This window comes from Sus scrofa, chromosome 8 (genome assembly GCF_000003025.6).
Source record: "Sus scrofa isolate TJ Tabasco breed Duroc chromosome 8, Sscrofa11.1, whole genome shotgun sequence".
In the NCBI taxonomy this organism is placed as follows: domain Eukaryota; kingdom Metazoa; phylum Chordata; class Mammalia; order Artiodactyla; family Suidae; genus Sus; species Sus scrofa.
Window position 1 is genome coordinate 112,552,082 of NC_010450.4, and position 23,205 is coordinate 112,575,286.

General features: G+C 42.9%; 1 protein-coding gene and 1 long non-coding RNA gene across 3 annotated transcripts in view; one reads left to right on the plus strand and one right to left on the minus strand.

Moving 5' to 3' along the window:
- MCUB (mitochondrial calcium uniporter dominant negative beta subunit) overlaps positions 1–23,205 on the minus strand; it is a 112,230-nt gene that overhangs the window by 12,894 nt on the left and 76,131 nt on the right. For both annotated transcript variants that reach the window (XM_021101676.1, XM_021101677.1), the window contains exons 2-3: positions 3,651–3,726; positions 2,709–2,879 (exon numbers count right to left, since the gene is read on the minus strand). In XM_021101676.1, coding sequence (XP_020957335.1) covers positions 2,709–2,879; positions 3,651–3,726 — 247 coding nt within the window. The remainder of the gene's footprint in view (positions 1–2,708; positions 2,880–3,650; positions 3,727–23,205) is intronic.
- Positions 1,564–2,902, plus strand: LOC110262173. The gene is made up of 2 exons (XR_002346832.1): positions 1,564–2,056; positions 2,758–2,902. It is a non-coding gene; the product is annotated as an uncharacterized LOC110262173 (long non-coding RNA).

Sequence of the window (23,205 nt, forward strand, 5' to 3'; positions counted from 1 at the left end):
ATTTTAAAATTTACATTTAAATGCCTTCAAAGCTGCTCCTTAAAATGTTACTACAAAAAGAAACCAACTAGGTATGATTTCTCAGTTGAAGTGCTACATTATCTGTTATTCTAATAAGAGGAACAGCGAGAGGTTGATGTGAAATACTTTTAAGGAGCTAATGATACACTGATGAATTTCTCACCTATTCCTGGGCAAGTACTGATACAAACCCCAATGAAGTGTTTTCACTCGGTCCAAAAAGCCCTTTTACTCTAAGATTTCTCGTGTTCTTCTTTTCATCTACATTTCAAAGCTACTCAAATCATTTTTTAGAAATAAGCAGGGTACACATCCCTGTTTTAACCTCTAATTTTATTCATTTCTTTTTATTTTAGGGCCGCACCCGCAGTACCTGGAGGCTCCCAGGCTAGGGGCTGAATCAGAACTGTAGCCACCGGCCTATGCCAGAGCCACAGCAACGTGGGATCCAACAGCTCACGCAATATTGGATCCTTAACCCACTGAGTGAGGCCAGAGATCGAACCCACATCCTCATGGATGCCAGTCGGGTTCATTCACCGAGGAGCCACGACAGGAACTCCTCATTCGTTTCTTAAACTCAGAGCGAGTGCATGCTCCTGGCAAGCACTGTGCTCAGAGCTCTTCAGACTCCTGGGATTGCACCTGCCTGCTCTGAGGAGGGCGGGAGCAGGGCCGTCAGTGTTCCTGGGACCAGTGGGGGTGGGGGCGTTGGTCAGGGATGAAGTAGGAGGTCACTGTGGCCACAGGACTAAAACCTTATTCTCTGATCCTGGTTTTACCAGGAAGAAACTCCCCTTCTGGTTAAATCCAGAGTCCTTACAATAACTGGCAAGGCTGGGAGTTCCCGTCGTGGTGCAGTGGTTAACGAATCTGACTAGGAACCATGAGGTTGCGGGTTCGATCCCTGGCCTTGCTCAGTGGGTTAAGGATCCGACGTTGCCCTGAGCTGTGGTGTAGATCGGAGACGTGGCTCGGATCCCGCATTGCTGTAGCTCTGGCATAGGCCGGCAGCTACAGCTCCGATTGGACCCCTAGCCTGGGAACCTTCATATGCTGCGCGGGAGCGGCCCAAGAAATGGCAAAAAGACAAAACAACAACAACAACAAAAAATGGCAAGGCTTTTGCTTGTTTGCCCCTCCCCTTGCCCCAGCTCCCTCCCTTAGTTGGCTCCCACCTCAGGCCCTCTGCCTGGGGAGCTCTTCTCCCACCTGCATCTTCTCCCACCTCTTCACCCAGAGGTGACCTCAGTGAGCACTTCTCACCAACACACACCCCCCAACCCCGTCACTCAGCTTTACTTCTCGCTGTAACACCTGTTATCTAACATGATTATCTCCACTTTGGTATTTATTTTTAGGGCCGTGCCCAAGGCACATGGAAGTTCCCAGGCTAGGGGTCTCATGGGAGCCGCCGCTGTCGGCCTACGCCACGGCCACAGCAACTTGGGATCTGAGCCACACCTGGGACCCACACCACAGCTCATGGTAGTGCTGGATCCTCAACCCACAGAGCGAGGCCAGGGATCAAACCTGCATTCATCATGGATACTAGTCTGGTTCATCACCACTGAGCCACCCCAGAACTCCTCACATATTATTATAGATTTTATTTCTTTACCTTGTTTCCTTCTTCTCTGGAAATGTAAGCTCTATTAGCACAGGAGTTTTTATCTCTGTAGTTCTTTGCTCTATCTCTAGCATTTAGAACACTACCATGTTAGTTTTTAAAAAAAAGTAATACACAGAAACCTTGATTAGAGTCAGGAGACCAGAAGGGGGAGCTCTCACATCCTGAAGGATAGCAGAGTCCAACAGGAAGACAGCTCCTTTCCTGGTATGGACTCAGCCAATGAAAAGCCAGGGTCCCTTTGTTTACTACAGCCCTCCCCACTTCCTTTCCCTCTATAAAAGCAACCTTCTTTCCTTGCCCTGCAAGTAGCTCCCCATGGTTGCAGACCCTGAAACAATTCTCTGCTGATCTGCAATAAATCCATCTTTGCTGGAGAAACAGCTGGCAGTCTCTTTGCTTCAGGTGGACATTGGTCAAGTTCTCAACAAATATTTGTTGAGTAAATAAACTCTTTAATCTCTGTTTTTTCAACATCTGTACCAACTTCTTAATTCTAAGAATTATGTTTATTCTATGGAGAAGGTTTATTTCCTTTTCAAAACTGCAACAGTAATCATTAACTTTTAAATAAGTTTATTCTAAGCATGTAATACTATAATAACTAAGTTTATTCTATGTATATATACATTCTCTTCCTGAGAATTGTCAAAAAAACACCCTAGACCATAATTGCGTTATAACAAAGATTACTGAACTATTTGTGTATTTTAATTATTCACTGACTATTTTAATCACTGAATCTGCATTTCGTTTTCTAATTATTCAAATTTCTTACTGAAAATTAGATGCTAATGACTGTGTCATTAAAATTTTCTTGCGGCAAAATTTAGGGGCTAAGTTTATGAAAGAAGTAACTGAAATATGCATTTATTCTATTTTTTATTCAATAGAGTTAATTTTTTTTATATTACTGATATTCAAAAATGAAGGCCTCAGTAAAGGCCAACCATTTATTATATAATGAATTAGAGAATCAATTTTCTAGAAAAAGTTTAAGACCAAAACAAAGGTTCAGAGGAAGAGAGAAATATAAAATTGAAAAAAACATATATACCTGGTGTGACTATGGCAGCAGTTTTGATACCTTTATCTTCATTTTGCAGGTCCTGAAGGAAGGAACCAACCGTTGATAACAATGGTTTGACTACAAATTGACAGCGCTCTTTTCTGGATGGCAAAGTAAGCGTAATCAAGGGAAGACCATGCCTGTAATTAACTGTGATTTCTGTTAAGAAAAAAAAAAAAAAAGATAATATAGGAATGGATAAAATTTACTCTAAAAAATAACTTCAAAATAAAAAAATTCTAGAAAGAATGCCTAAATATGAATTCATAACCCTCTGAACTCCTAAAATAATTTGCATTGTTCCTGGAGTGCCTTCACTACACTAGTTTACATATTCCCCACCATTCCATAACATTTTAAGCATGTATCACATTTTATTCTAATTATCTGCTTAGCATCTTCCCAGGTAAAAATATACTGAGGGCATAAGCTGTTGCCGCTTTTTTTTTTTTTTTTTTCTATGTTTTGTCCTTGTAGGGCCACACCCGAGGCATATAGAGATGCCCAGGCTAGGGGTCTAATCGGAACTGTAGCCACTGGCCTATGCCACAGCCACAGCCACGCCAGATCCAAGCCACGTCTGCAATCTACACCACAGCTCATGGCAATGCTGGATCCTCAACCCACTGAGCAAGGTCAGGGATCGAAACTGCAACCTCATGGTTCCTAGTCAGATTCATTTCCGCTGCACGATGACAGGAACTCCCAGCAATCGCTTCTAAGTCATCTATGGCTCTTTTGATTGTTGGGGTGGAAGTCTGCCAAAAGACAGCCGAGATCTTATGGGAGCAGAAAAGGAAGGAAACTGAACTCTGAGGCAGGGGCAATGCAAGAAAACTCTGTTTTGCTCAAAACTCACATTTCTCACTTTATTTGGAAGAATGGAAATACGTTAGCCTGGGGAATCAAAGACGGGATAAGAAAGCTTACCATCAGGTGGCACCACTGTACTATAAAAATTTGACTGATAGTATTTCAGATGTCCATACAGTTTCACACACAAAACCTGAAAGAAAGGATTTTTTTTTGTTAAAGTAGGAAAGCTGAAATATGTGTCTTTACCAGAAGATTCTTTTAACGTTATATGATAAGCATGATCAAAGCTTCAGCATGCCATACATACCCAGGTATGCCCTTAGAGAAGCTTACTAAACCTTCTGACTGTGTGTCCCATGTGGTGGCCACTTAGTTACAAGTTACATTAAAATTAACACTAAAAATTAAGTTTCTCACAGTCGGTCACCTTGGCCACATTTCAACAGCTCTATAGCTCGGGACCTAGAAGCTATTGTATTGGACAGAATAGAAATAGAACACTTCCATCACCATGGAAAGTTCTACTGGACAGTACTGCTGGGTCCAGAACAACGGAAGAGTTGTTCAGATGGGACATTCATTGATTTTTAGGGTTTGTATTAGCATTTGTATTTACAATTGTACTGGTGCTTTAGGAAGGCCGAGTGACACCACGGTGCCTAGTAAAGATACTGTGGTCACAGAAAGAAAGGGCAGTGAAGGGTTCAGAAGCATCTGGAACTCAGAGAACGTGTGCCAGAGGCACTCCTACCACAGTCACAACACAGTAGCTCTTTCACACTGATCCAGTTTTTTTAATGCCATCACCCCACAGTTCAGTAACCCTCTTTAATAACAATGACCTTGCCAATAAATTATGCAATGAGTCTTTCATAAGTTCTATTTCTCAAGTTTTCATTTAAATACAGGTGTGCTATTAAATAAATCATTAGTTAAAAATGTGTTGACTGGAGTTCCCTTTGTGGCTCAGCAGGTGAAGGACCTGACATTGTCTTTATGATGATGTGGGTTCTATCCCTGGCCTCGATCAGTGGCTTAAGGATCCTGCATTGCCACAAGCTGTGTGTAGGTCTCAGATGCAGCTGGGATCTGGTGTTGCTATAAGCGTAGATTGCAGCTGAAGCTCCTATTTGAGCCCTTGCCCAGGAACTTCCATGCGCTGCAGGTGCAGCCCTAGAAAGGGAAAAAAAAAAAAATGTGTGTGCTATGAGAAATGAAACAAAGACACTGACTCAAATGATGTTCCAATGTGCTCAGGATCACAACAATCTCATCAATAAGTGAAACAAAACATTCAAATACATATTTCTGGTATTAAACACAATAGAGGCAATTAGTTTCAACAAAATATAACTTATCACATTAATATAAGGTTAGTTATTTGAATTTTATTTTATTCATTTATTTTGTCTTTTCTAGGGCTGCAACCACGGCATATGGAGGTTCCCAGGCTGGGGGTCGAATTGGAGCTGTAGCCTCCAGCCTATACCACAGCAACACCAGATCCAAGCCACGTCTTTGACCCACACCAGAGCTCACGGCAATGCCAGATCCTTAACGCACTGAGAGAGGCCAGGAATCGAACCCACAACCTCATGGTTCCTAGTTGGATTTGTTAACCACTGAGTCACCACGGGAACTTCTGGTTATTTGAATTTTATTTCTAAAAATGTAACTCATACTAAGATAAGGGGGAAAAAAAGCTGATTGTTCCTTAAAATAGATGCAACTCTCAATGAATGCGTATATGCAGAAGTTCTCCAAATTTTGATAATGCCTATTACAATACTGTGTATTACTGTTTGTTACCAAACCCAGGTTCAGCTACTTGTCACTCAAAAGCCAATTAATTTGAGAGGCAAGTGTGCAAAAAAAGAAGGCTATTTTAATCAGAAAAGCCAGCAATCTAGGGAGAAAGTGGACTCATGGCCTAAGACCAACTCCAAAGACTCTGCTCAGCCATGGCTGCTTTCAAAGGGGAAGGAGGGGAAGAATTTCAGTGAATCAAGGCAGAAGGCTGGATTCTGCATCCTTCTCCATTTTTTGCAGACGGACTGACTCACCGCAGATGTTTTCTTACCTGCCTGATCTGCCTGCAGGATTGCCAAGGGGGCTGCTTGGGGTAGAGAGCGTTAGTCATTTTTTTTGACTGCTTAATTCTTTTTCTTTTTTTGCCTTTTAGGGCCACACTCATGGCATATAGAGGTTCCCAGGCTAGGGGTCAAATCAGAGCTACAGCCATTGACCTACACCACAGCAACACAGGATCCCAGCTGCGTCTGTGACCTATACCAGAGCTCAGAGCAGCGCCAGATCCGTAGCCCACTGAGCGAGGCCAGGGATTGAACCTGCAACCTCATGGTTACTAGCTGGATTCGTTTCCACTGCACACAATGGGAACTCCTTTAACTGCTTAATTCTTCATTCTTACTTCTTGTCATCTAGGCAAAGAATCAACAGGTTAGGCAAAGCATGATGTACATTCAGAAGAGCCAAACTCAGCAGTCAGGTTAAGTTGCCTAGAGATCTCATTCCTATAATTAGGTTCTTTTAAGGTTAGAGGGGAACAGAGTTGGGCAAACAGAAAAGGGGCAAAAGAGCTGCTTTCATTGCTCTGAGTTAAATTCCATGAAACTAAGAAAAATGTATCCACATGAAAGCATGTGAGAATTAATTCTCTACCAAAATACTTCTTTAAAAGTATGTAATGAGAGGAGTTCCCATCGTGGCTCAGTGGTTAACGAATCCAACTAGGAACCATGAGGTTGCGGGTTCGATCCCTGCCTTGCTCAGTGGGTTAAGATCCGGCGTTGCCGTGAGCTGTGGTGTAGGTTGCAGATGCGGCTTGGATCCCACATTGCTGTGGCTCTGGCGTAGGCCAGTGGCTACAGCTCCAATTTGACCCCGAGCCTAGGAACTTCCACATGCCGAGGGAGCAGCCCAGGAAATGGCAAAAAGACAAAAAGACCAAAAAAAAAAAAAGTATGTAATGAGAGTTCCCGCTGTGGCACACTGGGTTAAGAATCCGACTACAGAGGCTCTGGTTGCTACAGAGGTGTAGGTTCAATCCCCTGTCTGACATAGTGAGTTAGAGGATCCGTATTGCTGTAGCTGCAGCATAGGTTGCAGCTGCAGCATGGATTCATCCCTGGCCCAGGAACTTCCATATGCTGCGGGTACAGCCATAAGAAAAAAGTATGTAATGATATAAATGGTTCTCAAGGTGGAGTTTCCGTCGTGGTGCAGCAGAAATGAATCCAACTAGGAACCATGAGGTTGCGGGTTCGATCCCTGGCCTCGCTCAGTGTTTAAGGATCCGGCGTTGCCATGAGCTGTGGTGTGGGTCGCAGACGCAGTTTGGATCCGGTGTTGCTGTGGCTGTGGCGTAGGCCGGCAGCAACAGCTCCGATTAGACCCCGTACCTGGGGACCTCCCTATGCTGTGGGGGTGGCCCTAAAAGGACAAAAGACAAAAAAATAAAAATGAAAGTAAAATAAATGATTCTCAATGTGTAAAACTGTAATATAACACTGTAGGGGGTAAAAGTTAAAGCCCCTCTCTTTACTTCTCCACAATTCCACAACTTTCCCCAGAGAGAATCACAGTCGTGGTGACAAAGACTCTCCCTCCACCAAACTTTAGTTGGGGTCCTCTAAGCCTGACTAAGCCCTGTCCTCGTGCATATGCTCCAGGAGCCCCATTTTAGCGAGAATGTTGTCTAGGAAGCTTAGCTAGAACCTCCTGCTCTCAAAATCTGATCAAATTCCTCATCCTCCCCATTCCCCAGGTTTTATCTGATCACCCTGGTCTGCCTCCAATAAGAATCCTGCTGGGTCAGTTTAGCAAAGAAGTATCCTGTTCTCTTGGTCATTTCCCATCCGCTGACACCACCACCCCCTTGTGTCTCTCCAGCAACTCTGCTCCTTGAATATAATCTCCACTTACCCCCATCATATTCAGAGATGAGCCCAACTTTTCTCCCCTCCTGCAAATTTCCACTGTAGCATTACATTCCTGAACAAGTGTTACGAATAGTTTTTCTTCAACAGTGGCTTGGTGTTTATCCTTCCAGACTTTTCTATATATATAATCACCTTTACATGGGAGTTAAGTTTTATGCTAGCGTCTATATATTGCTAAAGACTGTTTATAAGTCAGGTTCCTCGAAGCCAATGATGATAATTCCTGCTCATAAAGTACTTATCATTTAATGTGCTGATGAAGTTTCTGTACTATCCACGTCATTTTAGAGGCAACCACGTGACAATGAGGAAATGTTGCAAGAAGGCAGAGTGGCCCGAGAAAAATATCAGAGTTTTCTTAAGTTTTTGCATGCCTAAAGATCCATGGATATTATAATAAGGTCTACTGCTAAATGGACAGGGCTTGCTAAAAATCCAGATTCCTGGATTCTACTCCCAGAGATTTTCCATCCAGTAAGTCTGAGATAGCAGTGTGAGACTTTGCATTTTTAATAAGCCCGAGCATTACACTGAAGTTTCAGGTGCAAAGACCACACTTTTGAGTAGCTAAGTTCTAGTAAATCATACACAGCCTTCAGGACACTATTCTAAATTTCTGCATAGGGAGTTCTCATCGTGGCTCAGTGGTTAATGAATCTGACTAGCATCCATTAGGATGCAGGTCCAATCCCTGGACTTGCTCAGTGGGTTAATGATCTGGCGTTGCTGTGAGCTGTGGTGTAGGTTGCAGACGTGGCTTGAATTCTGCGTTGCTGTGGATGTGGCGTAGGCAGCATCTGCAGCTCGATTCGATTCCTAGCCTGGGAACCTCCATATGCTGTGGGTGCAGCCTAAAAAGCAAAAAAAATAAACAAATTTCTGCATACAATCATTTTGAATTCCCAATTTGAGTGCTGGGACAAGGATTACTGCCGTCAAACGATCCTCAGTATCAGGTCACACGATGACTCGGGCTTCTCTTTTATCACATATTTTTCCTAAATGCAATTCTAACCACTTCACACCCTGCTTAAAAACCCCTAAGACATCACCAGCTCTTATATAAAGTAGAAAGAACAGTGACCCCAGAGCTGAAAAGACTGGACGTCTAAACTCAATTCAGCCACTTACTGGTGGGAGACCACAGCTAAGTCAAGTCAGAGGACTGGGCTTTTGTTCTCTCAAGGGTTAGGTGGGGATAACGACATCTATCTTGTGGAGCTGATGTGAAGATTAAACAAAACTGTGTCGAGCAAGTGTAAGGTGCAGTCCATGAGCCCTGCAGGTGCAGAGCTGGCCACCTCCCCTCTACGGCGTCATCACTTACTCTCACAGCAGGAACTCGAGCCCCAGACCAGTGAGCTGTGCCTCGGTCATCAACTTACTTAAGCGCCTTCTTTATCCACGTCTGCCCAACAAACCCTGTCATTCTGTCCAGGCCCAGTTCAAATGCCATTTCTTCTCCAAGGCTTCCTGCAGGGTCCTGATGGCCGAGTGGGAAGAGTATGGGCTTTGCCCTCAGAACCAGGTTCCCATTGTGACTCAGTGGGTTAAGGACCCGACGTTGTCTCTGTGAGGATGCAGGTTCACTCCCTGGACTGGCTCAGTGGGTTAAGGATCCAGAGTTGCTGTTTGTAAGCCATGGCACAGGTTGCAGATGCGGCTTGGATCAGGCGTTGCCATGGCTGTGGTGTAGGCTGCAGCTGCAGCTCTGTTTCAAGCCCTCGCCAGGGAACTAACATATGCTATGGGTGTGGCTGTTTAAAAAAAAAAAAAAAAAGAACCAGCCTGGTTGGAATCCCGGCTTGAAGATATATCAGCTGCCATGACCTTTGACAGCAGAGGACGGTTCAGGGAAATGAGTCAGAAGAAGGGAAATGCCATTAATACTGGGAAGAGCTGTTTGAGCTTCAAAGGTAAAGGGAGGCGGGTATTGGTAAAAAAGAGATATATAATGACCACATGTCAGGGTCAATTAACAAGATCAGACTGCATCTAGAGTTTTGTCATATTTAGATTATATATCTTTATGATTATAAAACAGAAATGTAATTTCCATTCAAGATGGTGTAAGTTAGAACTTCCGTCATGGCTCATTGGTTAATGAATCCAACTAGAACTATGAGGTTGCGGGTTTGATCCCTGCCCTTGCTCAGTGGGTTAAGGATCCGGCGTTGCCATGAGCTGTGGTGTAGGTCGCAGACGCAGCTCAGATCCCATGTTGCTGTGGCTCTGGCATAGGCGGGCGTCTATAGCTCCGATTTGACCCCTAGCCTGGGAACCTCCATATGCCATGGGAGCGGCCCTAGAAATGGCAAAAAAGACCAAAAAAAAAAAAAAAAAAAAATGGTATAAGTTAACACCTGAGGATCCCTTTGCTCCATATTGAAAAACAACCTATGTATCTCCCTATACCAAAACAAGAGAGCAATAATGTGATAGTCAAGGCTCAAGTTCAATGGAGAGTCAGCTATGGTCTGGGTCCTGCAGAAAAAACATTTCAATGAAAAATGATGCATTGTCTACAGCACACTTTTTAAGGGCTGCGCCCGAGGCATGTGGGAGTTCCATAGATCAGAGCTACAGCTGCTGGCCTACACCACAGCCACAGCAACTCAGGCTCTGAGCCACATCTGTGACCTACACCACAGCTCACAGCAATGCCGGATCCTTCACCCACTGAGCGAGGCCAGGGATCAAACCCACATCTCATGGATCCTAGTTGGGTTCGTTAACTGCTGAGCCATTAAGAGGACTCCCTTACAGCATACTTTTTAAGTTATCATATTCTACCTTGTTCACTGGTTTGAAGTCATTTTGGGACTATTTGTAAACTGCAAATAATTAGTAGGTACATAAATTTTGTCCAGTCCAGTAGTGATCTAATTGACTCCCCCACCCCAAACACCAGTTTTATCTCTATTTGCAATTCATCTTAACATTCTTTTCTCCATATAAATTTGTGCTGTTTTGATTTTTTCTTCAACTGGATTTAACATCTGCCTGGTTCCTTCGTATCATAAGAGTAGTGCATGCTCATTCTTATAATTGTATGAAAGTTGTATTTTTACCTTTCCCCCCAAATTATTATTATTACTTTGCTGTGCCTGCAGCATGTGGAAGTTCCCAGGCCAGGGAGTAAATCTGGGCTGCTGTAGTGATGACAGATCCTTAATCTGCTGCACCACAAGGGAACTCCCCCCAAATTATCTTTCAATAGTCCAGAACAGAACAAGTGACTTTAATTTTGACTCTTTTGTGGTAGGAGAAACTAAAAGTAGCCCATGACAAGCTCAAGCCAAACTTTCCAATGATGTGATGACTTAATGTGTGATATGTCCAGTGTCACTGCAACATCCCAGGACAGGGATCTTAGGGTGGCAATTTAAGTACCAATTCTGGGCTCTGGCCACAAAAGTCTAGTCAGGGGCAATATAAAGTATTGGCCAGAAACAGGTGAGTACAGAATGAAAAGTAAATTCCTACTTAAGAGTTTGTATCCAGAATTTTCATATATGAGAAATTAAATGCTAAGAAGGAACCAAGAAATTTGTTTGGAAGATTAATTCCATCTGGGGAAAATAAAAATAAGAGAGTCATCTGAAACTGACTTTAACCAAATTCTATTTAGTCTTCAAAGAGATAAAAAAGAGAATTGGCTTCCAGAAAAATCAACAAGAAATTATGATCCTAACCTGATAGAAATAAAACAAACAGTAACTATGATTAACTAATTAGGATTTCTAGAAATGGAAAAATGTATTTACATGTAAAAAAACCCCAGCTTAATTGAATGGACTACATAAATTCTAGACTAGATAAAGTCAACAGAAGAGAAAGCTAGTGAATTTTTCACCCAGGTACAATATAGAAACTATAGAAACTTTAAAAAGCAATTACCACTTAAAAAAGTTCCCACTGTGGCGCAGTGGGTTAAGAATCTGACTGCAATGGCTTGGGTCTCTTCAGAGGCACACGTTCAATCCCCAAGCTGGCGCAGTGGATTAAAGGATCTGGCACTGCAGCTGTGGCATAGGTTGCAGCTATGCCACAGCTCAGTTTGAATCCCTGGCCTGAGAACTTGCATACGTTGTGGGTGCAGCCATAACAAACAAACAAACAAAAAGAAATTTCATACATTGCTGGAGAGAATATAAAACGGTACAAACATTCTGGAAAACCGTCAGCATTTCTTACAAAGTTAACCACACACTTCACGTGACCCAGCAATCCTACAACTTGATATTTATCCAGGAGAAAAGAAAACTTAATTTTTAATGTTCACACAGGGTGCAGATGCTACTTTATTTCCTCCCTCTAGAGTGCAGGCTCCCCGTACTCCCCAGCACTCGGAATAATGCGGTACCTAACTCAATACAGGGGCTCGATGCATATATGATAAATGAATGTATGAACATGGTCAAGGTGCTAAGGGAAAATCACTATCAACCTAAAATATTACATCTGGACACATCATTTAAGGTTGAAGGAAAAGAAGAGATCATAAGACATACAGAGAACATAGCTGCCCCCCCGCCACACACACACATCTTTGCTAAGGAACTTCTTCAGGAAGAAGGCAACTAAAGCCAGATGGAAGCAGGTGCAGGAGAACATCATGGGCTGAGCTGTGTCCCCATCTCCCCACCAGATCCACATGCTGACATCCTGACCCGGGGACCTCAGAATGCGAGTGCATTTTAAAGAGGTAATTAGGTCAACCTGCCCACATGTTGACCTTGGACTTCTGGCTTCTAGATTGGTGAGAAAAATAAATGTTATTTAAGACACTAAATCTGAGGATTCTGCTATGGAAGCCCTAGGACACTAATACAAAACCAAAACACAAACTGTAAAATATGTTCGTAAACTACTTATTGGAAGAAAATTTAGGAGTTTCCCTCGTGGCACGGCAGAAACGAATCTGACTAGGAACCATGAGGTTGCAGGTTCGATCCCCGGCCTCGCTCAGTGGGTCAAGGATCTGGCGTTGCCGTGAGCTGTGGTGTAGGTTACAGATGCAGCTCGGATCCCGTGTTGCTGTGGCTCTGGCGTAGGCCGGTGGCTACAGTTCTGATTAGACCCCTGGTCTGGGAACCTCCATATGCCACAAACAGAGTGTGGCCCTAGAAAGCCAAAAAAAAAAAAAAAAAAAAAAAAAGAAAGAAAGAAAGAAAATTTAAACCATTTTTTCTGTTACAATGAGTGGAACTAAGTAAGATTTGGTATGCTCTCTTCAGTGGATTCTTAGACCATGTGAAAATCCCTGCCATGTTCAGGAGGAGAGCAAAAATAAGGAGAAACCTAAGACTTGCTAGGAAAGTTATAATTGAAGATGTGTATGTTAAACACTGAAAGGAAACCATTCAATCTGTAGTTTCTGAAGAGGTAGAAAAGAAAAAATAGAAGAAATTTTTTCAAGGAAGGTAGAAAAAAAGAAAAGCCCCAAAAAGCCAGAAAACAAAAAAGATGGTAAGAAATGTCGTAAAAGTCATTGGAGAAACTTGGAAAATAGAGACAATGAGCATCCCCAACGCTACCAACCCCGGACTTATTTAATGCCGGCTTTTCCATGAATAAATACGTCCGTATAATCACAGAGTTGAGAGCTGTTCATTAATGTTTTAGAAGCATTGACTTACCCTGTTAACATTTTTTTCATAAATGAAATAATTTCAATAGCTCCATAGCCACTTATCCTGCAGAAATAACAGAATCTATTATTCGCCTATTGTTGAACATTTCTATTTTATACACTATTTCTATGACTATTTTCCATATCAGAGACGAATAAATGCTCATTTTAGACAATGCATCTATCGGCCTCGCAAAAAGAAGAAAGTAAAAGTCGCCAATGATGCTGTCATCTTGAATCACAGTTAATGCTGATGTATACCTTCTAGTTTATCTCCTATGTATATTGTACTTAGTTTTCACCACTACAACGAAACTGATTCAAAGCATTTTTGCACATAAATCTTTGCATTTTTTGCTTTAGGTTATACTACAGAATGATAGGATCTGTTACTATAAAGTAGTAATAGTTTTAGGATCCTGATAATGTATTATTATCAACCTTTGGGGAACTTTTTTTCCCATGTTGTTTTACTCAATAGAACCCCAAATTATTGGTAGTCTGATAACAGCAAATCTTCATAAGGTTCAGAATCAAACAACAGCAGACACAGCTGGGCATCCTTGAAGCAACCAGCTTCCCTCTGGAGGCTCACCAGACGTCTTTGCCAGGACACAGCCCACAGGGCACCTCAAGCTCAGTACGTCCTCAACTGAGCTCTCTCTTGTTCCTCCATGGGTCTGATCTTTTCCTTGATGGAGTCACCACTAATTACCAGTCATCAGAACCAGAACGCTGAGAGTGACCCTAAACAACTAATACTCCATAAAATCAACGGGTAGACTAGGAGTTACACCTGCACTGTCACGAGGGCCTACTAGTGCTAATTCTTCAGGTACTCTCAAATCCACCCTCTCCCCTCTTTCTCCACCTCCACTGCCCTAGGTCAGATCCCCGCCACCTCACTCAGACCCCTGCAACAGCTGCCTAACCGGCCTCTCCCACTAACCCGTTCCAATCTTCTAAAGTCACATCAAGTCAAACTATTTCTAGATTTTAAAACCTCTATTTGTTCTCCATTGCCAAGAGAAACAATTCCAAAAAAAGTTTTCATGAGCTGATTCTTATCCGCGTCCCCAGCCTCACCCTGTCATCACGAGCACTGGCCCCTCCCAGCCCCCTGTACCAGACATGCAGAGGGTATTGTGGTTTCTTGAATATGGCACACTCGGCGTGCTTCCTTGCCTTCGCACTTAGTCCCATCCCTGCCTGGAGAGCCCCTGCCACCGTACCCACCTTGCGTGGCCCACTCTTACTCAGCTCTCTCATCCTCCCACCATAAAACCTATAGAACCCCCCCTGTACTCACAATAGCTTTCCTCCCTCCTACTGCGATCAAGTGACCTTCCTTTGCAAAGGCCAGTCCCTCTTAGCTGCGCTCCACCTTATGCATCGCCAAGCCTTCTCAGAATCCCAACTCCCTCTTCATCACTACTGCTCACACTCTACAGGTTCAACACATCAGCAAAAATGCTCTGGTCTCTCTCATCTTTAAAAAGTCCCAACCTTCCATTAACTACACCTTCCTCCAGCAACTGGCCCATTCATATGTTCTCCTTAGCCAAACTTTTCACTCTGTCTACACAGGTTCATCCTCAACCCCCATTTACTCTTTAAAAAATTATTTTTCAGAGTTCTCATCATGGTTCAGTGGTTAACGAATCCAACTAGGATCTATGAGGTTGCGGGATCGATCCCTGCCCTTGCTCAGTGGGCTAAGGACCCGGCGTTGCCGTGATCTGTGGTGTAGGTTGCAGACACAGCTCAGATCCCACGTTGCTGTGGTGTAGGCTAGGGGCTACAGCTCCGATTGGACCCCTAGCCTGGGAACCTCCATATGCCACGGGAGCGGCCCTAGAAAAGGAAAAAAGAAAAAAAAAATTTCTCTTCCAGTTTTACTGAGATCTAATTGACATACAGCCCTGCACAAGTTCAATGTTCCTATTCATTCAAACACACTCCCACCAGAGGCGGGGAGAGGCATGACAGAGCTAAGAGCCTGTCAAAGAGGTACCAACTATTACCTATCAAATAAATAAGCTACAAGGCTATATTGTACAACACGGGGAATATAGCCAATGTTTCATAACTATAAGCAGAGTATAACCTTTAAAATTGTGAATCACCATGTTGCAGACTGAAACTTGTATAATATTGGACATCAACTGTACCTCAGATAAAAAAAAACACTTCCAATAGGCTTCTATCTCCAGCCCCTCGGCTGTGTAGCCAGACGTCGTTTGAGGACCAGACTAGGACATCCAAGTCCTTAGACTAACATCCCCTCTTACATCTGAATCACGTACATCTGAACGTGAAGTCGTCCAGAACAAAACTCTCAATTTCCTTCTGAGACCCCTTCCTCTGGTTCCAACTTTTCCCGCAATAAGGGATCCACCTTCTCCCTGGGTGCTCAAGTCAAACCCAGGAGTCATTCTTGAGTCCAGCGATTCCATCAATCCATCCATCTACCTACACAGTTTATCCATTTCTCTCCATTCTTTTTTTTTTTTTTTTTTTTGTCTTTTTGCTATTTCTTTGGGCCGCTCCCTCGGCATATGGAGGTTCCCAGGCTAGGGGTGGAATCGGAGCTGTAGCCACTGGCCTACGCCAGAGCCACAGCAACGCGGGATCCGAGCCACGTCTGCAACCTACACCACAGCTCACAGCAACGCCGGATCATTAACCCACCGAGCAAGGGTAGGGATCGAACCCGCAACCTCATGGTTCCTAGTCGGATTCGTTAACCACTGCGCCACGACGAGAACTCCATTTCTCTCCATTCTTACTGTTAATGCTTTGGTCCAGGCCACCATTATCTACTGCACCAGTTTCCAAACATGTTTCTTTGCTTCTACGTAGCCTTGCTCGCCTCCATGCTACCCTCCTCAGACCAACAAGTGTGATCTTCCTAAGATGTGAATAGCTTCATCACATTCCTCTGCTTAAGATTCTTCAATGGATCCCCTTCACACTTCAACAATATAAAAGCTTATCACAGCCAATGAGATGCTACCTGACTTAGACACTGCTCGTCTCGCCAATCTCATCTCATCCCCCCCTTTCCTTGCCTTCCTTTCTCTGGTCCTACTGGTCATCCCTTTATTCCTAGAACATAACAGTTTCTTCCTATCTCAGGGGCCTAACTCAGGTTGATCTCTGTCAAGGATGCTCCTCTCAGAAGTTCACATTGTGGCTCAGTGGTAATGAACATGACCAGTAACCATGAGGATGAGGGTGAGATCCCTGGCCTCCCTCAGTGGGTTAAGGATCCGGCATTGCCCTGAGGCACGGTGGAGGTCACAGATGCACTGCCGTGGCTGTGCCACAAGCTGGCAGCCGCAGCTCCAATTCAACCCCTAGCCTGGGAATTCCATATGCCACGTTAGGCCCTAAAAACCAAAACAAATTAAAATGCTCTTCTCCCCCATTTTGTACAACTAAATGGATCTTATTTAATCTTTACAGCAACCATACAAACTACATATTATTACATCCCATCTTTTTCCATTCAAATGTATGATCACTTATGAAAATTAACTCAGCGTGGGTATAACACGAAGTCTCTGGAAAAGTGGGGTTGGTAACGAGAGCCTGCGGGGCTAATCCAGCATGCTTCTCACCTGTCTTTTTTTTTTTTTTTTTTAAATATAGACTTCAGTTTTAGAATAGTAAAATTGAGCAGAGTATAAAGTTCTCATCTTTTCCTGGCTTTCCCCCCAATATCAACATTCAGCAAGAGAGTAGGACATTTGCTACAATCCACGAACCTCTACTGATACACCATCATCACCCCAAGTTCATAGTTTATATCAGGGTTCACTCCTGGGGGGGGTACATTCTACAGGATTTAACACATGGACGACTTGTATCCTCCACTGTGGTATCATATGGAGCAGCTTTGCTGCCCTAAGAATCCTCTATTTCCTCATCCCTCTCTCCCCTCAAACGCCTGCCCATCACAGATCCTTTTACTGTCTCCATAGTCATGCCTTTTCCAGACTGTCATGTAATTGGAATCGTATAGGATGTAGCCTTTTTGGACTGACCTCTTCCTCTTAGTAATATACATTTAAGATTGTTCCATGTCTTTTCAGGGCTTGATAGCTCATTTCTTTACTCTTTTAATTTTTAAATGGAAATATACGTGGCATATAACACTGTGTAATTTTAAGGTGCACAACATGTTGATGTAATAATGCATTTGTATATTGTAATATGACTGCCGTTGTAGTGACAGCACCTCTATCATGCCACGTAATTATCATTTCTTTTTTGTGGTGGGAATAGTTAGGATCTAGTCTCTTAGCAAGTTTGCTGATTATAATACAGTATTATTGTCTACATTGCTCACTTTTTTTTTTTTTTTGGTCTTTTTAGAGCTACACCTGCACCATATGGAGGTTCCCAGGATAGGGGTCCAATCAGAGCTGCAGCTGCCAGTCTCCACCACAGCCATAGCAATGCCAGATCTATGTCTGAGACCTACACCACACGGCTCATGGCAACACCAGATCCTTAACCCACTGAGGGAGGCCAGGGATCAAACACATGCCTTCACGGATACTAGGCGGAGCCACAACAGGAACCCCCTTGCTCACTTGTTTTTACTGTTGAATAATATTCCTTCATCTGGATGCACCACAATTTATCTATTGACTAACTTACTTGGACATTTCCAAGTTTGGCTATTATGAATAAAGCTGCTATAAACATCCATGTGCAGATTATTCTCCGCATTTTAATTATCAGGATCCTGGACCACAGGGAGATTAAGTAATCTGTCTAAAGTCACACAGCTAATAAGTGAGCATGACACTGTGTTCATTTATTAGCTGTGTGGCTTTAGACAGAATATAATTTCAGGGGTCCTGCTGAGGTCAGGCTAGAGGATGAAGGTCTTAAACACCAAGTGCTGGAGCTCCCATTGCGGCACAGCAGGTTAAGGATCTGGTGTTGCCGCAGCTGTGGCTGGGATTTGATCCTGGCCTGGAAAATTCCATATGCAGTGGGTGCAGCTAAAATAGAAAAAAAAAAAAAATTCCAAGTGCTTCAAAGGGATTAAAATGTGGCCTGGAAGAGACACTATAGTCAATAGATGAAAGTTATTGCTGGCTACCAGCCAAGGGCACTTCACTCCTGTTTCTTTTCTGCCTCAATCATGTTGTGTATTAACGACTCTTCTTGGTGTGCCCAGATCAAAACGAAAAATTTATACTAACAGTGATGATTCAGGTTGTACCTGAAAGAGACTCGAGTATTAATTAAGCAAACTGGCTAGTGTGTGCGCAAAATGCAATTTTTATTAGGCAGACTTAAAACACAGATCTAGAGACAAGTCGGAAGAGTTCATCAAAAGAGAGGTGCTATATAGCAGTTTGATTTTTGTTTTTGTCCAGGGAAGCAAAGAGAAATTATGAAAGCTTGGAACTCAGTGTGAGGTTCTACAAAAAAATCATAATGCACCGCAGGGCAGAAAACTGATGAACCCAAGGAGACGCTTCAAAGCAAAACAATTATGCAACCAAGGGGTTTATCTGCTTGCTTCACACATTCCACAGAACTCCATGGTGGGTGGTAAACTATGGTTTAAAATGATTTTTATTTTTTTATGCTATATTTTACCCATTTCTTTTAACATTTCTTCCGCATTCTTATCCCTTCGATGTTAAATTTTGCTCATGGACTTGGAGTAGTGCTTTCAATGAGAGCCTGTGTGTATGAGGAGTAAACCCTCAATCTAGGTTATAAATTCTATTTCTGTCCTTTTCACTGTTGAGTTTAATCTGTTTACATTTATTGTCATTTTGGATAAATTTGGGTATCTGTCATCTTACTTCGTGTTTTCTATTTATCCTGATTTTTCTTTCCTTCTCTTATTTTTTTAGGGCCGCACACTTGGCATATGGAAGTTCCCAGGCTGGGGGTTGAATCACAGCTGTAGCTGCCGGCCTACGCCACTGCCAAGCAAGATCCGACCCACATCTGCGACCTAAACCACAGTTAATGGCAACGTCAGATCCTTTAACCCACTGAGCAAGGCCAGGGATTGAACCTGCGTCCTCATGGATACTAGTCAGATTTGTTTCCTCTGAGCCAAGACAGGAACTCCCAATTTAACTGTTTCTTGACACTCATTTATCTCTCTGTCTTGGTTTGAAAGTATGACTTGTTGTTTTTTCTATTCTTTACACACTGAGACCTTCTTACTTGGTTTAGAGTGTGAAGTTAATTCCTCTATCCTACTGCTGAACAATGACAAGTATCTTAGAAAACATCAGTAACAGTTAAGACAGAATGATTTCTACCTTATTTTTTAAAACCCCCAAATTGACATGTTGGTTTGTTTTTTTGTTTTTTTTTTTTTTTTAATTTTTTTAGGGCAACACCCGTGGCATAGCTAAGTTCCCAGGCTAAGGGTCAAATCAGAGCTACAGCTGTGGACCTACACCACAGCCACAGCCACGCAGGATCCAAGCCATGTCTGTGACCTACACCACAGTTCATGGTGACACCAGATCCTTAACCCACTGAGAGAGGCCAGGGATCGAACCCACATCCTCATGGATACTAGTTGGGTTTGTTACTGCTGAACCACAATGGGAACTCCTGACATATGTTGTTTTATATAGTGATCATTTCTTAAGATTCATCCAAAAGTTTTCCAGCTATTTTGTTCTCCATTCTTCCTACATCCTGTTTTCTTATGTGTTCAATTTCATGCTTCCTGAGAAGAACTTTCAAAAAGAGTCTTAATCTCTCAGACTTAACGCTATTGAAAATAATAGTTTACTGGATATAAAACTCCAGGTTGTTCCTTCCCCTCACAACTCTGAGATAGTCCTTTGGTCTCTATTAACACATCTTCTGTATATTTAAGATTTTCTGAAAGGTTTTCTTCCATCTTTCTTTGGGGTTCTACAGTTTCCCCAAAGGGTGTCAATTTCAGATCTATTTTCCCGCTTGGACTCATATTTAAGGATTCATTCTAAGAAGGGTTCTCTTGGCGAGAGGAGTGGCCCAAGGTGGGGAGTCTGAATCCAAGTGAGGCTGGAGAGTGTCCACACAGAGGGGCAGCTGGTGGGGGTGTCAGAGCCTAAGCAGGGGAGGAGGGGGTCCACGTAGTGGAAGGGGGATTGGAGTGGGGTGGCAGAGCCTGAGTGGGGTGAAGAGGGCAGCGGCATGGAAGGCAGGCTCAGAAGAAAGTCCTGGAACCCAAATCGGGTGAGGACGGCATCTGTGCAGGGGAAGGAGCGGTGGCAGAGGTGAGAGGCTGTCGCACACCAGCCAACTGACCAAATGAGCAAATATATCAAGAAAAATAGAAGTCAGGTTTATTCTGTTAAAAAAAGAAAAAAGGGAGCTACACTATGGAATTGAACCCTGACGTACTAGAAGAACACTGGAAGTATGGGTATGGATTCATGATTTTTAACATGTAAAAACAAATAGAAATAGAAACAACAAAATATAGAACTTCAAAAAAAGATGCAAATATTTCATGTTTATGTGTATATACATGTAAAAGATTTAAATTTTATATATTTTCCTATAAGTAAAAATACATAAAATATGGTTTTTTGAGGGGGACTGTGAGCCTATCTGGTATCCAGATTTTGGCTTCTGAATACCCTTCCTATCTGAACGGAACCAGAGCTCCTGGCGGAAATGGTTAATTCCAAGCCTGGGGCATGGAGAAGACAAGATGAGCTTGGAAAGCAAGGAAGTGCTCCGTAAATGAGCGCGACGTACCAAAAGGACGCACCCATCAGCTTGAAGGGCGTTCCCGATGATCAAATCTGGGACAATTTGGAAATTAAAATAAATAACAATAGTCACAGATTATAATCCGTTGACGAAAAATAGCAAACCACGAGTCCACTCTGATGGAATTAATAAATGAACAGAAAAGTTTGATACATAAGACTATGTAAGATATTCACCTAGTTTTTAATATAACCTAGTTTTAATATACCTCCACACAAAAGCATTAATGCCAAAGGACAAACAGGAACTGCGAAGGGAAGAAGTCTGGCAGACACCACCTTCCGGCGATCAAAGTGCCCATTGTGAGTCACGGGGCACACTGATGTCCCGCGGTGAGAAAGAACACGCGCAACCCTTCTGGGATGCTCCTGACAGAGAGGGAGAATCTGCATCAAACCCCAAGGAAACCCCAGACAAACCCCAACAGAGACATTCTATAAAATAACTGTCATCTTCCAAAGAGTCAAAATCATTTCTCAAAAGTCAGAAAAGATGTGATACTCTTTCTCCAGGTTGGAGAACACGAAATTCCACGGTGACTCTGAACTTTTTTGCAATAGAGAATATTATTGGGAAAGTTTGCAAAATTTGAATGGGGTCTAAGAATTAGATAGTGGTAACGTTATTTTTCTGCCCTCCCCCCCCACCCCCCGCTTTTAGGGTCGCACCTGCACCATATGGAAGTTCCCAAGCTAGGGGTCAAATTGGAGCTGCAGCTGCCGGCCTATGCCATAGCAACTTGGGATTCAAGCCAGGTGAGCAACCTACACCACAGCTCACAGCAATACCAGATCCTTAACCCACTGAGCAAGGCCAGGGACTGAACCTGCGTCCCATGGATTCTAGTCAGATTCGTTTCCGCTGAGCCACAATGGGAACTCCAAGTTTTCTGGTTTTGATAGTCATTGATGGTTAAGTTGGAGAATGTTCTTGCGGGTTGAGAGGGAATGGCATCATGGCAACAACATTCTCAAACAGTTCAGAAACAAAGCATTCTTACCACTTTTCCACAAGGTTGCTATTGTTAAAACACTGCTAAAAACAATAGGTTTAGATAAACACCAAGAACACCATTTATAGAGAGGAGTGACCTATTAACAAGAGGTCAAACATTAAATAAAATTTTCTTGCACACCAGTGGGAAACTATGGTTACTTAGGGAATTGAAAAAAAAAATGTTTTAAGCACAAAAAAATCCTATTATCCTTTATAACTTCTTATTTAGGGACCCTAAAACTATTGGCATTCTTCTGACATTGTGAGTAAAGCTTAAAAGAGAAACTATCATGCTTATTCTATGACAACCCCTTCTCAGAAGGATATTAAAGGTCATTCTGAGAATCTTATACCAGCCCACCACACATGCGGAGTTTAATTATTTCAAGACGGAGTCACCCAAACTCAGCTTCCTCCTTCAATTTACATCCCACCTATGACCCATCTTGAGAAGTCTCCCCATTCCTAATCCAGTCAGTGGGCTCACATTTCCAGGACAGTGTCAGTTATTTGCAAAATAAACTTACCTGTGCAGTCTAATTTGACTAATACTGCTTCTCCTGGATGTTAACAGATGATCAATTATTTTCAGTATTAAAGTCTAGAAGAGAGTATATCGCAGTAACTCCACTACACGCCATTTAACTAGAAAGAACATCAGGTAGTGTAACTGAAGGGGAAAAGAAATCAGTTAAAAAGAATTCAGGGAGTTCTCGTCGTGGCGCAGTGGTTAACGAATCCGACTAGGAACCATGAGGTTGCGGGTTCGGTCCCTGCCCTTGCTCAGTGGGTTAACGATCCGGCGTTGCCGTGAGCTGTGGTGTAGGTTGCAGATGCGGCTCGGATCCCGAGTTGCTGTGGCTCTGGCCTGGGCCGGTGGCTACAGCTCCGATTGGACCCCTAGCCTGGGAACCTCCATATGCCGCAGGAGCGGCCCAAGAAATAGCAAAAAGACAAAAAGACAAAAAAAAAAAAAAAAAAAAAAAAAAAGAATTCACTGTTTTTATCCCTTTAAAGTAGCAACAGCAGCTTTTTGTGCTCCAACCCTACACTCTAGATACACCAGGAAAACGTCCAGTATCAAGAAACAGAAAATATGGCCTAAGAAGTCCAGCTCATTTGAAAAAAAAAAAAAAAAAGATGCAGCAGCCTGACCTCAAAAAGGAAACAACGTTTGGACATGAAGTAAAGAAGAGACAGGGACGTGTCATGGACAACAGCAGGATCTAGCATTGCTTGCACAGTGAAGATAAATCAGAGTAGCAGTTTGTATTTAAATTTCTGAGCTGAAAGGCAACAGCAGATACAC